This window comes from Corythoichthys intestinalis, chromosome 17 (genome assembly GCF_030265065.1).
Source record: "Corythoichthys intestinalis isolate RoL2023-P3 chromosome 17, ASM3026506v1, whole genome shotgun sequence".
NCBI lineage: Eukaryota > Metazoa > Chordata > Actinopteri > Syngnathiformes > Syngnathidae > Corythoichthys > Corythoichthys intestinalis.
In genome coordinates, this window is record NC_080411.1 from 45994630 (window position 1) to 46011667 (window position 17038).

The following is a 17038-nucleotide window of genomic DNA, read 5'->3' on the forward strand; positions in this document are numbered from 1 at the left end:
GCGATAAATTTGACAGCCCTACATTTAACAAAAAATAAATGCATTCATTTGGGATGAAATCCATAACTGATGCTACAACAATCTAACAATATACTGGCAAGCGGGGTGGCCAGTGGGGTGGCCAACCAACTAATACGGGTGGCCGTGGCCACCGCTGGCCACCCCCTGGTGGCGCCACTGGAGTTGTGATAGAAATAAATCTTTATAAAACAATGTAAGCCTGACATCATTACTTGGAATGTTACAATCGATGCCCAGTTGTGCTCTCACCACTTGGAAAATAACAAATAGAAGCATATGGTGTGGCGCTGCGTGTATTTCCTGTAAAATTGTGCATAAAAGTAGCGATCCGGGAAGTGGCGACAGATTTGACAGTCAGAAATGACTTGGGGGAAAAAAAACTGATCGCCCGCCTCTCTGACTAGAGGTACCACGAAGGTCACTTTTCGGGGATTAATTTTCCTCTATGCATTTTCATATACAGTACTCATTTTTAGTCGGCATTAAGTTGGGAGGGGCCAGCCCCGCAGCTGGCTGATCGGAGACTCGGGAGACGAGCTCTGTAAAGAACGCTCATCTCCACCTCATCCGTGATGGGAGGACCCCAAATGGGCACTGAATTGAAGCATATTATTGAGACGTAGTTTGAAGGTTCAAGAAAAATTTGTGGGGAAAAAAAGAGCAGGAATGCCACGTCGTGATCGTCCGCCTCCATTGTTTACGATGCTGTCATGCCGCACTAAAAACAGCGACGCAATGACGTCCCTTGCTGAGTATCGTTATGTTGTACGGTGACAGCAGTCCATATTAGGCGGCGCGTAAGCGGCGGGTAACATTACCGGCCGACATTAACCGTCTAACAACTAATCCATACTAGTGTAGCCGACATGTGGTCTAGTCCGAGTAATTACACGTTTAAGGCCATTATCCATCCTAGTGTAGACGTAGCCTATCGCTGTCCAGTCCGAATGCATAATGTGCCAATATTTTGTTTTACTACAATCAGCGGAAGCCGTACATTTGCCTTTGCCGACAGGTGACAACTCGGCTTTAATTGTTTCGCTCCGGGCCTTCGCCCTGCGGCTAATGGCAATTACCAGTATGACATATTGACAAGCTTAGCTGACAACAGCGTTCAAGTCGGAGTGTCTTGCACAACAACAACTTCAACAACATGCTCTATTACCTTGATACTGTGGTTTCTTTTCTTCTCCGATTTCTTCTTTCGTTTCTCTGCTCCAAAGGATAAATTCTCTTCGACATATTCGTGCATCTATTTTCCAAGCAAGTGTGAGCACCAATCATCGCAAAGCAGGTTCAACGTCACTCCCCAGGTTGCCAGATTGTAATGACAAGAAAATGGATGTTTACATGGATAAACGGCAATGCGCGCCAAATTTGTTCACGATGCTCTATTAACCCTTGAGAGTCGAAGGACGCGCCGGCGCGTCCTCAGCGCACGTCGTCTTTGAAGCGCCCTCACGTTTTAAATACGTCACCCACATGCCGTTGGTTGGTCTCGTTTTAAAGTGCGGAAGTTGCGGTTTACTCTCATTATTTGAAGTCAATCGACCAATTAAAACGTGAGATATTGTCATTTAAGTTTTATAGTTTTATTGTCCTCTCAAAAAAACATTAAAACGCTGCATGGATCATTTGTTTGTGTCTATATTTCCATCATTTCTTGTCCTTTTTCTAAACGGAAGCTCCATGAAAAAAACACAAATCAAACGAACCCTTTCGAAGTCACAGTGGACGCACTAAATGCGTTTTTTAAATAAATATAACGGCCATGCGAGGTTCCACCGAACGAGAGGGAGGAGTGTTCTGAAGCAGCGAGGTGGCGAGCCGACGGCCGTTTGGATCGAGCAGCGACTTTGTGTGACTTTGAGAATGAACGGAAAACTAAATTTAGCGCAAGCAATTGTGCTATTTGATCAACTTGAGGAAGAGGATGGTCCAAATTCGTCATCATCGTCTTCTTCGGAAGAGTCCTCGAGTGAAGATAGTGACGTATTTGAACACATGGGTGACGCCATCGACGAGCAGAGGTAAGCAAACTCACTTTTTTTTTTTTAGGCTGGAAAAAGTTTCTTTTGAAAGTTTCTTTTGATATTGCAAGACAAAGTTAATTTTGATGCAATATAAGTGTGTGTTTGTGTATATAATAATAAAATGTGCATATCAGATCAAAGTCGTACGTGAACTGTGTGTATCCAAGGCAGGAATTTATAATTGTGGTGATCTTCTTTCTATATGAAGATTAGGGATGTAGCACATATTCAGCTATGGTATTCTTTCTATTGTCATACATATAGATTTCCAATATTATTTATTGCTGTATATATTTTTATTTTATACTTTATTATTTTCATAAATACTGACTTTTTTTCATGTACATTTATAGTGACAATGAAAGTAAAGTGAAATGAAAATGGAAGGGTGGAAAGAGGACCAACACCCCATGGAAGTGTGGGCTGTGTGATGTCGCCCTGTTTCGAATTCCAGGACGAAACTGCTTTTCGGAGTGGCATGCCTGAAAAAAATTTAACTTGTTTATTGTAAATATTTTTGAAAATACTTCCCCCCCCCCCCCCAATGTTATATATATATATATATATATATACATTTTTTCCCACAATCAGTCTTCTCAATTTGTGTATATAAATGTGTGTTCAAGAAGCTTGATTGTGTGTACATAGTTTTCATCAGGTGATGGGCCGCAATACCTAAACTCATAAAGAGATGGCCTCTAAACACTTTTTGTGTTAGATGGTATATATTTTTTCACTGTTTGGTCTGCTGTATATAACCTGTTTTGACTAGAGCATGTATAAAGGCAAAAACGCCAATGCTATACCTGTTGTTTATGTTGAATTGTCAAATATAAGACTATTTATTCTAAATTTTTTTGGTTGAATGTTCATCCTAACATGTTGAATAAATATTACAAAGTTTCAAAACGGTTCGTTACGCATGTTTGGTTGTCAATTGGACATCAAAGTTAAAAATTTTGACAAAACGATTGTGGAATTTTTGGTCTTTTTGGGCCCAAAATGATGATTTATAATTGGTCAGTGACGGAAACAACAGTTTGGACATGAAGTTCAAGGTGTCACAAAAAAAGGGACCAAACCAGGCCATCGTAAACAATTCTTTCTTTGAAATATAAAGGCAACTTCAAAGGCATGCAAAATCAGACAAAATAGGCCCAGACCTTAAAGGGTAAACAACGTATAAAATGCGGTTGCCAGATTGGGGGCCCCCTAGTGGTGGCGCTAAGCAGCTGCATAGTCTGCGTATAGGCTGGGCCGGCCTTGCCAGTGAAACAGGCAAAAGAGGCAATCAGGATGGAAAATGTTTACAGTTAAAGACTTCCAAAATTCAAACAACTAACGGAGTTTCTCAAGGACACAGGGCTGTTGAAAAGGATTAACATAGAGGGAATTTTATTTTTATTTTTATTTGTATGTTTATGTTTTTTTCTTTTGGTTTAGGTTTTGTCTTCACTCTGGGTGTGTTTTACTGTTAGAAGAGCATAATTTTACTCTGTAACTGCCTGATCTCGTAACAAACCGTCAATCCAGTAGGTGGCAGTAATGCGATACGAGGGGTAAACGGCCAATAAACAAGAGAGAGAGCGAGAGAGAGATAACGTCATCAATACTCGCCGTCGCGTCCGATTGCTTGAGAGGATTGCTTTGGAACAATGGTATAGTGCTTTGAACACAATCCACTTTTCTTCTGTCCTTGGCCCCATGGAACAATGTAATCCACTGAAAGGTGGCAGGAATTTCCGGACACGCGAAGAATCCGTTCAATCACGTGTCTGATTCCAGTCGTTTGGGTGCACGTTGAAACTTGAGAGGCCTGCTTAGGTTACCTTTAGCCGCTAACAGAGAGAACACACAACGCGTTTGGGATCAACACATCGCCGGGCAAGCAAACATCAAGTCCCAAAATGTCAGGTGAGTTGGCTTTTGACTCCTTTGTCTTGCAAATACCCTACATTAAAATTTGAATGTTTACAAATACAAAATGTATGATGAGTGCTGTTTATTGGTGGTTTTATAATATTTTTGACTTTTTTTTTTTTTGTCGTGTCTTTCGCATTTTAATGATATGTAAAGCACTTAAATGCTCATGTAACAATTCTACATATTTACCAATCGGTTCTGGTCACCTACGTCACCACCACCACCTGAGCCGCCATCTTTCGTGTATCTCAGTGACCAGGACTACATCCGCCGCAGTCACGTTTGTTTTGTTGTTTTGATTGCGGGTAAGCAATCACGCGAATGTCACATCAAAATGGAAAAAAGCAAGAAGAACGAAAAGACTCCTTATGTGGAGAAGCTTGAGAAAGAAGCAAGAGATCGGTATTTGTCAGTTATGACGTCAGTTATGGTGCCACTGCCGTGGTCTGGAGACAAAAGATGACATGGTTGCGTGTGATAATGAGAACTGCCCCATTATGTGGTACCATTTAACCTGTGTTGGTCTACAACATGACACAGCTAAAGACGTGTTGGTTCTGCTGTACTCCACTTAAGTTAGTGGTAATTGGTAGTTTGTGATTTGTTTTAACTGACAATTTGGCAACATTAAAAGTACCTTGCCAAAGTGGTAAACTGTCTTGTCCTTTGTGAGTATTAACATTATTATGTGTGTGTTAATTGTGACAGTATTCTGACACAAATGCAGTACTTACAAAGAATGGGATTCAAGATGACTTAATATGATGTTTTATTAAGTACAATCAAGTCACAACAAAATACAAAATATCAATAACAGCTAAGTTTGAAAGGCATAGCTAAAGCATTCTTAAATGCAAGACAAAGCAAACGGTTAGCATACCTTTCACGCATAACAGTACAAACTACACAACAGTCGGGCAAAGGTTTGTAAGGGCACCTCATACATAAACATACATACGTAAACAATCTTATCCAACAATCTGCAATATTCGCCGTCACATGGCAGAAACAAGTTAATAGGTATAGTTCCTGTTAGGATCTTATACTTCTGGCAAAGATTACAAATTACCCGTTCAACATGGATCCTCAAATGTGCTATCTTCCTAGTCTCCACCACATCTCTACCAGCTAACTGACAGCAACCTTTCGTGAACGCAGGGAGTTTGACCTCTGCACATAACATACCCACATGTTCTTGAATATCAAAGCCTCTGACAGCCAAGACAGTGTCCCCGGGCAAAAGGTTATTAAGAAAACCACTGTTCAGGGTGATATGTTTGTCACTTGTGCAACCACCCCAACCTATTGACATGAAACAAATTCGCCCCTTTGGTGTGATTCCAATTAGGTATTTCATGTTGTAGTCATGCTTGTAACTAGACAACATTTGCGCCCGGGCCTTAAGATTTGATGTTTTCTCTGTAAAAATTTCAAAACAGTCAATAATCACTGCAACTCTGCCTCCGAAGGACAACAAACTCGTGAGGCATTGTTTTATAGAGTGTTTCTCTGTCGGGCCAAACAATTGCTCGTCACAAGTTGGCATGTAAAAATGGCACCATGTCATTGAACACTCAGTACACAGTCTTACGGGAAACATGGAATATGTGTGCAATGTATAGTACAGGCAGGTCCAAATGCAGGTGCATGAAGGTCAGAAGGTGCATCTGAAGGGCGCTGAAGGCTCCTCCTGTAGCTCACCAACGTCTTCCTCCATCCTCAATTGCTCACGCCTACTTCGTCTAGAAGAGCGGTCCACGTTGGTGGGTTGAACAGATGTGTGTCCCAGGCGTAAGGATGGTGCCCAGTCAGGGTCTGCCTCATTCATTTCATATGCTGGTTTTCCTGCAATTACAAAAGTCGTATCAGTCATACAACAGGTTAACATTAGTTACTTAAAATGGATTTTAAAGCTTTGTAGTTTGTCTAAACTGGTAGGAACTGCCTTCACAGGGCACTGATGTGTATGCAACAGATTTTTTTTTTTAAAGATTAACTGATCAATAGGCATAACAAACAAGCAGAAGATTCTCCTGGTGATTTAGTAAATCTGTAGTCTCCTCCACAGAGTGCTTGGTCAAGTATAGAGTAGGGCTGTCCCAAACGACTAATTTTCTCCCGATTAGTCAGCCGACTATTTTTACGATTAGTCGACTAATCTTATCATTTTTAAAAATTATTATTATTATTTTTTTTACTAATTTAGCAATTACATTTTTGTTGACGCTTATCAATTCACAAAAACATTTTGGAACACTTAAATTCTTTATTGAAGTACAAATAATCAGATAAATAACAATAATAAATCACAAATAAACAATGACTTCAAATGCTGATAGAATTAACTTGTGCAAAAGAATGGAATGTAAACAGATTCAGAACACTGACTTCTCCTTTCCAACATTATTCAAAACAATTCTTAAAAAATACCTAGCATTAATATTATAGTATACTGTAGTACTATATAGAGCTGGGAATCTTTGGGGACCTCACGATTCGATTACGATTACGATTCAGAGGCTTCGATTCGATTATAAAACGATTATTGAAACATCACATATTAAAAAAAAAAAAAAATTTTTTTTTTTTTGATTGTGCTTTTAATGTTTTGTACATTAGTTACAAAAAATAGTACAAAAAGTCCTCTCAGGCTTAAACAAACTACTGTGTTTTAGCATCAACAAGCTAACATTTCAAAACGGTAAATAAAATAAAATACTCAAGTCCTCATTCTTTATCTGCAGCTTAAAACTACATTCAATCTTCAACAGAATAAGTCGTAGCATTTTGCAGAAATATATTATTTTTATCCAACCAAAAGTGCACTCAGGTATAAATGAACGACATTGTGTACTCTTACTTCAATACAAATGGCTCCAAAAAGTGCTTTTCTGCTTATAAAGTTGTGCAAACATGAACAAGTGCTTTTCTGCTTTTAAAGTTGTGTAAACATGAACTTGTAAACATTAACGTGTTTCCCTGAGGTACAAATAATGATTTAAAAAAAAAAAAAAAAAGTCCTTTTGCATCCGAACTATGCATGACAGGTCAAATGTGTTTAGCTACTGAGAAAATTCCATGTTCTTGTATAAGAAAAGGAGTTGATCCACATGCTCAGATGAAAGTGTGCTGCGCTGTGCAGTGACAATATCTCCTGCAGTCGAAAAAACTCGTTCTGCAGCAACACTGGTCCCTGGGATACATAGGTACCTCTTGGCAAGCTTGGCCATAAGAGGAAAATGTACTGCATTCCTACCCCACCAGTCAAGAGGGTCCTCAGAGAGACCGAGAGCAGGAGTACTCATACAGTACTTGTTAACTTCTTGCTGAGCCCTGGCGTAGGCAGACAGGGGCTGAGGCTGCCTTTCGGCTTGAGTGAAGTCCTTCCCTAGCAGATCCTCCAACAGGGAGGATGACAAAGCTGTGTGTTCTTCTTTCATCTCTGTTTGGTGGGTCATCCTCTTCCCCTGCAACAGGTGTTTGTTCCTCGTCCTCTCGCTCAATTTGCTGTGGGTTAACACACAATGAGGAAAAAGGTAAACAAAAAGGCTCAAATGTTTATCACAACTTCATTGTTAACTGGACATTTGTTACAAATAATTAAATTTGAAATATTAGATCACAAATTGAATTACGCACAAAATAAATAAATGTTTTATTATGGAAGAGTAACACTTTACAGGGAATATTAAATAATATATAATAAAAATAGCAGAATTACCTCTAGTTGTGCAGCAGCCTCAAAAGTGACTCTTTCATAAGTCCCCTCTCTGTCCTCCTCTGACAGGAAGGGCAAGCTTTTAAAACGAGGATCAAGAGCGGCAGCTGTCAGAAGAGTTTGCTTCTCCTTCTCGGTGCTGTATCGCTTGCTGAGGTCCTCATGAATGGCTCGTTTTATCTCCCTGACCAGTGGAGACACCCCAGGACTGTCCTTTGTCTCATTGAGAAGTTTAGCTTGCAGAGGAGCAATCAGAGAAATGGTTGGGCTTCTCTCTGCTGACATGACATTCGTTGCATCCTTTAGGGGCTTGAGGGCTGCCATAACATCCTCAGCATTTGTGACATCAGCCTCACTGAGTGTGCATAGGTCTTTATCTGATCTTCTCACTTGAGGAGAAAGGAGTGTGGCGGTGATGGCAGGCTGTTGCTCCAAAAACCTGCTCACCATCTCAAAGGCACTGTTCCATCTAGTACAGCAGTCGACTTTAGGTTGGGCTTAGGGATATTAAGCAGCTTCTGGTTCTCTTCAAGCTGGTGTGCGCCGATGGTGCTGCGGTGGAAAAAGGCACCAATGCGTCTCACTCTCCCTAACAGTCTGGCCACACTAGGCACCTTCAGGGCGCGTTGAACAGCAAGGTTCAGCGTGTGGGCGTAGCATGCCAGATGGCTAAAGTTAGCCAGCTGGGCAGCTACAATCATATTAGCTGCGTTGTCTGTAACAACAATAACGTCTTTTTTTGCGATGTTCCATTCTGCTATAGCACAGCTTAGCAGCTCAGCCATATTAGCACCCGTGTGGCTTTCATGCATTTCTCTTGTTTGAAGCACGTGTGCTTTCAGCTCCCACTCTTCGGTTATGAAATGTGCAGTTATTGTAACAAATGATTCGGTGGCTACAGATGTCCACGCGTCACAAGCAATGGCTACTCGGTCTACATTCGACAGCGACGACATGATTTCTACCTTCGTCTGAGTGTAGAGAGCCGGGACTGCCGTGTCAGTGAAATAGCGTCGGGATGGGATGACGTACCTCGGCTCTATTGCTTTCACCATTCTTCAAAATCCCGTTTTCTACCACGTAGTAAGGCTGCAAACCCATCGCAATGAATTCTGCAATGCCTTTAGTAATTTGTTTCGCTTTTTGCGATGTGGGTGGCAATTTACCCAGAGTGTCCTCTATGGTCTTCTGGCTGCTACTACGAATAACGGCCGGCTTTCTCGCCCCTTCTGTCGGATGGAATCGTGCTGTGTGGCTTCTCATATTTGTTGTGTTACCAAAGTATTTAATTTTGGCGCGACAAATCTTGCATACGACATGGCTTTTGTCCAGTTCGTTCCTTCCATCAACGTTGTAGAATCCAAAAAATTGCCACACGTCTGCTTTTAAATTTTGGGGAGCAGGTTTAATCTCACGGGGAGGTGGGTTCGTTAGTTCAGCCATGCCTGTTGTTGTTTTGTATCTGGAGGAGTGACATGTGGGGATGGGAGGGGGAAAAGTAGTGGTCCGTTCCCTATAGCGTCTCGGAGGGCGCGCGCCGCTGAATGTTTTAGTTCCGCTTTACTTGGGTGGCATAATTTAATAATCGGAATTTGGATGTTTGTGAATCGTTCTCGAATCTTCCACGGCCGAATCGCGAATAATCTGAGAATCGGAAAATTTGCACACCTCTAGTACTATATATAATAGTATTATAATAATTATTCATTGCCAATCAGACTTTTCATAAAGTGTGTCATTTTAAAGGTATTCTTAGTGTAGAATCTGAAGTATGTGGGATTAACTCCAGAAATCGTTATTTATATGACAAACATGACATGCTTTTATTTTGAAATGCTCACCGGAAGTACGCTCGCTAAACGGCTAATGTAAGCTTTACACTCCGCAAAAAAGCACTTTTTGTGATTGCATGTGGTGTCAGTAATAGATTTTTTTCCTTTTGCAAATGCTGTTAACCAGCGATTTTTCATGTTTGAAGTGTCACCTTTTAACTGCAAGTTTTGGAGAAGGCTGCCTGTTTTATAGCCGGCTAAAGTAGGTCGTCTTAGCAATGCTAACGTATATAGTGTTTAATATAGAAGTGTTTTTTTATTTTGTATGTCTGAACTTTAATTCTACAGTGTGTTGATGAGAGAAAAGAAGTGGAGTCTCATATGCCATCAGCACGCACGTACAAATTGACGCATACACGTGCGCGCAGCGATACAACGCAGCGTGAAAATGACCGCCCTTATTTTTATTTATCATGCGATAAATGGACTCATTGCATATCGCGACAGGCTTAGCAACTTTAATAATACATGTCATTAGTTAGTTAGATGGACTTACATTCTCCTGTCTTATCATTCACGGCCGACGTGCAGCCAAGCTTGGCATTGAAGAGACAGAACACAACGGTGTACCCTCCTTTGTTTCTTTAAAAATATGTCAATGTTTTGGACTCTCTGGTGCGCTTTTTTTTGGCTTTGTGCCGCTTTCCCCGCTTGCATACCAAGCGTCCGACATTCTGAACTTTCCACGCATAAATTTTTTTTAACCCTTCATTAACCGTCGACGGGATGTTGTGCTCGTCGACGGATTTACGTCATCGATGACGTCGACTATGTCGACTAGTCGGGACAGCTCTAGTCTAGAGTAGCCTAAGCGGGAGGTAAATATAGCATTTTTTTTTCTAACAAATCTCCCATACTTAGAATCATTCATGGTGTGCTGTTACATCTTCATTACTACCCTTACTTTGTTACCTTTGAACTGTTTTTTGGTGTACTAGTACCATATGGTGAACGCCTGTGGCTTATGCACAGTCAGCCAGTCGGGCTACAGTTAGCCACTCTTAGACACGAGCGTGGTAAGCCAAAGTAAACAACACAACCACACGCCATAAGCGTTCAAATGCAGTCAGTATCAGCACCTGAAGAACATTAACATTTCCAGTTACTTCGATTTATGGAAATGTAGGGAACAAGCCGACATGTTTTCTGTTGATGAATGAAAAGCGATGGCCATTCTTCTCACCGCTGCAACCATTCGAAGCCTCTTGGTCAACTCATCTATCTGAGGTGCATACTTTCTCTTCTAGGCGGGAATGCTAAAAAAACCTATCCCATCCTTTTTGCATCCGTTTCTATCATGGGACCCAGAATGGCAGTCTTTCACACAACACGAGTGTACCATTTTCAACAATTACCACGCAGAATGGATGCCTAGCAAAGGATCACGTCGTGGGCTTGTTGTTGTGCAATACACCAAAACCCACAATGCATTGCGCCGGAAACGCCACGAGACAAGAACCGATGGAAAGATGGAGAAACGACCTTTCAGTGACGTCCGATAATAGTTACTGGACACAAATCTATACATTTACAACGACTAAGAATCGCATTCTGCATCGTGTCCAGTTTGAAATACTGCGTAGATGGAATATAACTGAACTTAATATGTACAAAATAGGGTTTTCCTAGTCCAATAAACATACAAACGTTCACGAGAATACAGTGTGCCTTCGATTTTCGCGGTAAATGAGGACCGCCTCCCATGTGATAATCAAAAATCTGCAAAGTAGAGGCGAAGCTTATTTACATATTTAAAAAATTGTGTTTTTAATGTATTTTTTCAGATTCAACATTGGGAAGAGAAACATATGCCCCCCCCCCCCCAAAGTATCATAAATAACAATCCTTTTATGTATATATAGGCAAGTTTCCTAAGCTAAACATGGGCGCTGCCATCTTTCAGGAAAAAAAAAAAATCAGTCAGGAAGCTGCAGCTAGTACAGAATGCTGCAGCCAGAGTCCTCACAAATACAAGGAAGCTGGACCACATTACACCGGTTTTGAAATCGCTACACTGGCTTCCAGTGAGTCAAAGGATAGACTATAAAATACTACTGCTCGTCTACAAAACACTTAATGGCCTTGGACCAAAATACATGCTTGACTTGTTAGATTCCTATGAGACATCTAGACCCCTGAGGTCGTCTGGAACGGGTCTTCTGCATATTCCAAGAACAAGAACCAAGCAGGGTGAGGCAGCATTTAGTTATTATGCTCCTCACCTCTGGAACAAGTTACCTGAACGTCTGAAGTATGCTCAAACTGTTAGCTCTTTTAAATCAGGGCTAAAAACGCTTTTGTTTAGCACTGCATATCCATAACTGGCTATATATTTCAATCTACCTGCTTTCTATTCCTCTTGTGCTTATCTCCATTGCTGATTTCAATTATTATTAGTAGTAGTAGTTTTTGTTATATTTTTGTTTTATTTTTATTTATTTATTTATTTTCTATTTGTGATTAAATGCGATCTTTTGTCTTGGTTTTTACGTTGTATTGATTTAAATGTGATTTTTATGATCTTCATGTGATGTAAAGCACTTTGAATTGCCTTGTGTTGAATTGTGCTATATAAATAAATTTGCCTTGCCTTGCCTTGCCTTTGACATTTTCTGCTACGGACTTCCGGTTTAGACAGAACAACGTGAAGTAAGAAGTGTGTAGACAAACCTGCAAACCAGATGAACCCACGAAAATTGATTCAGCCCGATGTAGATGAAACTCCATGACTTTCTGTGGTGTGCGTTTGTTCTTTTCACTTCATTAATTGTTCGTGGACAAAATTCTACCAATCTGTGCAGACTGTGTTCACATGAGGTGTAGACTGATACACCGGCCACTTGAGTGACCAAAATGAGGCAAAATTACAAATAATGTTGCAGTTGCCGAATGCAGAAGGGCTGACACAGATTTTGTTTGTACAAAGAAATACTACAAGGTATTGTTCATCTGGTTAGATAATTACAGGCATTAAAATCTCTCACCTTTCGGCGAAATTCGCCGTTTTGAAGCAAAAAAGGATGACCTACGTGAATCGTGTAGATCCGAGGAGAAAACTTTTAAGGGGGGTGGGGGGGGGGTTCGGGTGTAGGCATGTGCCGGTTACCTTCACGGTTTACCATGCTATGAAAACGTGGCGGTTACAAAACCACTAAAATTTTCCGTCATACAGTAGTACGTATTCGTTATTTTTCATGTGTCGAAAATGCAGCCAGAAGTGGCTTGGCGCGGCAGCACTTACCCCTTCCTCTGTTTGATGGTGCAAGTGTCAGTGACGCTATTCCAGCAAACCCAAAAAGAAACACTCCAAACACAAGGCGTAAATTCTTCAATTTATTGATCTCTCAAATCGTGGTAACTGAAATATACCAAATGAATACATTTAAAACGTTGTACAATCGTATTTTTCCACGTGTGAGTCTCTTCAACAGTTTAGCTTCATGAAAAAGTTCGCCAAAAACAAAACACACATTTTCCTTTTAAATTCAATACACAAAGTTACTAAAAACTTACAAAGACAAATGATAGGCAAGGCTTAGTTAGGAGAGCAACTTCATTGAGGTTAATCACAGCCGCTGAGAGAGAATCAAGTTTGTATGTGGGGAGGAGAAAAAGAGCGTCAAAGATCGCTAATTGCGACAGATGATCTTGTCCTAAGAACAAATTCACGTTCGCTGGACGAGGTGAGGTCTCACTTCCAATTTTTTTTTTTGATGAATGCATTCGCCAGCATATTGAATTTGGTGAGAGATGGTTTTAATCGTTTTCATATTTTGCGGTATGACAAAGTTACTGCCGTTTGTCACAGCTTGCGTTGAACACTGCCAGAGCGTCCAGTGAAAAAATAGCTCCCGTTAAGGTAGCGTCAAGCTTGTGTATTTAACGGTAATATAAAAGCAGTGTTGTCAGTAACGCGTTATGTGAGTAATGCGTAACTGTAATCTGATTACTTTCTTTCAGTAAAGAACAATCTAACGCGTTCATTTTTCTAAATCAGTAATCTGAGTAAAATTACTTTCCTTGATGCCTGTGCGTTACTATTTTGTTATTGCCCCATAATGTATGTAGAATGAAGAATACTGTAGTCATGGGAGTGACATCACATGTCACATTTTCTAATCAAGGATGGAAAAAAAAGGGTCACGTGTATTACCATGACGCGTGAGCCGTGAGCGCTGGGAGTTTGCGGCCAAAACAACACAGCCTTGCTTCCCCTCCAGGATGCAATGAAATAGGCAGGAGATATACTACAAACGGCTGCATTTGCACACTGGAAACACAGCCATTACGTCACATTTTTGTCCAGTAAAGATGACAAAAATATCTCCGTGCGCCGCGAACTTTGCGCTGGCTCAAAAAGACTGTCGACCGCTATAAGCATCCAATTCAAGCACCACTTGGAATTACAGCACAACAGGTAACACGAAAGCCAGGACTTTTTGATACTGCTCGTGCTCAATCCTCGGTTCAAGCTCAGTTGTTGTTGAAAGTTTTGAAAGCTTAGGTTTAAAGAAATTCTAAATATCCATCTTGCCTCCTCAGCTGTAGTTTTGGCTAAGCAATGCAAACGGCTGTCTCTAAGGTGCTGTAGTCACATGATCTGTTCGAAAAATAATTTGGACCCATTATGAAATAGTTTGAAGGATTCTTGTTCATTTCATTCATTTTTGTTGTTTATTTTATTGCTCTAAAACTTTTATAGACAACATTTTAATGGCCATATTCAATGGTCTTTATTTTAAAGGGGAAGTTCAGAATTTTTACATTAGGCTTAATCTTTGAGTTAGCCGGGGTTTAATTAGTCGTTGGAGTTGATTTGAACAAATTCTGTGCAGTTTGCCAGTTATTTGTTAGTTTCAGGGGTCCGGAGTGGCTAAGCTAGTGCGAGTCAATGGTGGTTGAAATCAACTCCTTCAACTAATTAAACCCCCGCTCGAATATTAAGCCTTATGTGAAAAATTAAAATGGTCAAATTCGCCACATGTAGGACGTTTCGCCGACAGAGGACATTTTGGCAGAACGCCGGAACATATTTCCTCCACACCTTTCTCACCTTTTTAACCCCTGACCCATTTTCATGCCTGTAATTATGAGCTCATCACACATATGACATTATTTTAGATATTGATCACAATAAAACTGAACATTATTCCATAACTGTTTTATTTAAAATGATTGGTGCATATGCAAAACAAGTCAATAAATCACAATTTATTAAATTATTACAAAAATATTAACAAAGGTGGAGCATAAATTGAGCCTCCCACCATCAAAGTAGAATGCATGTAGTCTCGATATATGTCCATCAACGTACAGTAAGTAGGCCTGTCGCGATAACAAATTTTAGTGGGCGATAAATTCTCATAAATTATTGCGATATGCGATATTATTGCACCCCCCCGCCAATTTTTTTTTTTTTACCAATTTAAAATAATACAGAATACAGTATCTATTAATTAGTGCTGCAACGATTAATCGATTAACTCGAGTATTCGATTTGAAAAAAATATTTGAATTAAATTTTTTTGCTTAGAGCAGGGGTGTCCAAACTTTTTGCAAAGGGGGCCAGATTTGATGTGGTAAAAATGTGGGGGGCCGACCTTGGCTGACATCCTTTACGTAGAACAATATATTTAAGCAAATTTTAGCAAGCCATTCTGTGTGTCACATTTGCTTTATTATTATTTTTTAATTAATAATTTCAACAATCTCGCAACTACCCTTTGTAGCGTTCTCTTTCGGCTCTCTGGCTCTTGCGAAATCCTGCTGCTGTAAAATTGAACTAGCTTCAAGTTGCTTAAATTTCTCGCTACGTATCGTCCCTGTAATCTTGTCGTACATGTGAGCGTGTCTTGTTTGGTAATATCGCCTCAAACTGAACTCTTTAAAAACAGCGACTGTCTCTTTGCAAATGAGGCAGACACAGTTGTGAAGAATTTTAGTGAAGAAATAGTCCAATTTTCACCTATCCTTGAAACGTCGGCCGTCCCAGTCAACTTTTTTTTGTTGATTGTCGCCATTTTAGAAAATTGGGAGTAAAGGGTCACACGGAATAATGTTGCTTAGAGTGCTGCTGCCTTTTAGTGGGTAAATGAGGAGCAGCATTTAGTGTGTAAGCTACTTCATATGCTGGTAGAAGTACTGCTGACCAATTTATTAAGTCTGTGTGCGGGCCAGACATTATTGATTTTATGACAGAGGCTGGGGGCCGGATGAAATTTGACCACGGGCCGCATTTGGCCCCCGGGCCAGACTTTGGACATGTCTGGTTTAGAGTATTTGTTTAATTAAAGTGGCGTTGTAATGGTTTATTTTGAAAGTGTTTGCATTTAGTTTTATTGATTAGGGCGGATACACTGCCTGGTCGGCCTCTTTTCACATAGCTGAATCCAACTGCTCCCTGTTAAGACCAACGTAAGCGAAGTTTTTGTTTGAGCTAATGTTTTTTAACGCATTCATAATTTAGTTTGTAGGTGTATTTAGAAGTTTTTTGTGGGAATATGTGTCTGAACCATTTGTTAAGAGCACTGTGGAAAAAAAAAAACTTAAGCATTTTATAGCATTTAAGTTAGCGGACTTTTTCTATGTAAGTTAGCCCATTGTTGTTTGTTATACACAGATCCTCATTTTTTAAAAAAATTATACCGTTTGAGGCTCAGGTCAGGTATTTTAATTTTTCATGTTCCTTAGCCGATTACTCGATTATTCGAACTAACTAGCCCATCGATTAATCGACTGCTAAAATATTCGATAGCTGCAGCCCTAATATTAAGAAGACTAAGTAATATTAAGTACACCTATTTAAACGGAATGAACGTTTACTCTTAAATAATACTGAAGAAATCATCATTTGACCGAAGCACACGGTCCCAGTTGAAGCCTGGGACCGTGTGTATTTTTGTGTGAGACCAAGATTGAGCTTTTTGGCAACAAACACTCTAAGTGGGTCTGGTGTGCCACGAAAGATGCGCATGCTGAAAAGCACCGCATACCCACTGTGAAGTATGGGGGTGGGTCAGTGATTCTGTGGGGCTGTTTCGCTTCCAAAGGCCCTGGGAACCGTGTTTGGGTGCATGGCATCATGAATGCTTTGAAATACCAGGACATTTTAAATCAAAATCTGTTGCCCTCTGCCTGAAAGCTGAAGATGGGTCATCACTGGGTCTTTCAGCAAGACAATGACCCTAAACATATGGCCAAATCTACACAGAAATGGTTCACCAGACACAAAATCAAGCTCCTCCCATGACCATCTCAGTCCCCAGACCTTGTTTTGTTGGCAAAAGGGGGTTGTACAAAGTATTAACACCAGGGGTGCTAATAATTGTGACACACATTATTTGATGTCAAATAATTTTTTCTTTATGTGGGATTTTTTCTCCACTGAAGGAATGCACTTGTATTGAAGGTTGGATTTTTCTATTTTTTTCCATTAAGGTCCCATATTATTTGAATAAAAAAATATATTAGAAGCTAAAAAACACATCTTTTTCAGGGGTGCCAATAATTAT

The 17038-nt window shown here is 40.2% G+C and overlaps 1 protein-coding gene across 5 annotated transcripts in view; it reads left to right on the top strand.

Annotated features, from left to right (window-relative positions):
• Positions 1-3619: 3619 nt before the first annotated feature.
• The window catches only part of LOC130905657 (gastrula zinc finger protein XlCGF57.1-like), a 189320-nt gene continuing 175901 nt past the window's right edge, over positions 3620-17038 (top strand). For 2 of the 5 annotated variants that reach the window (XM_057819241.1, XM_057819242.1), the window contains exon 1: positions 3626-3968. In XM_057819241.1, the coding sequence (XP_057675224.1) occupies positions 3962-3968 (7 nt within the window). In that variant the 5' untranslated portion in view covers positions 3626-3961. Of the gene's footprint in view, positions 3969-17038 lie in introns of all 5 variants that reach the window. The other 3 variants (XM_057819236.1, XM_057819238.1, XM_057819240.1) reach the window with 3 other exon arrangements.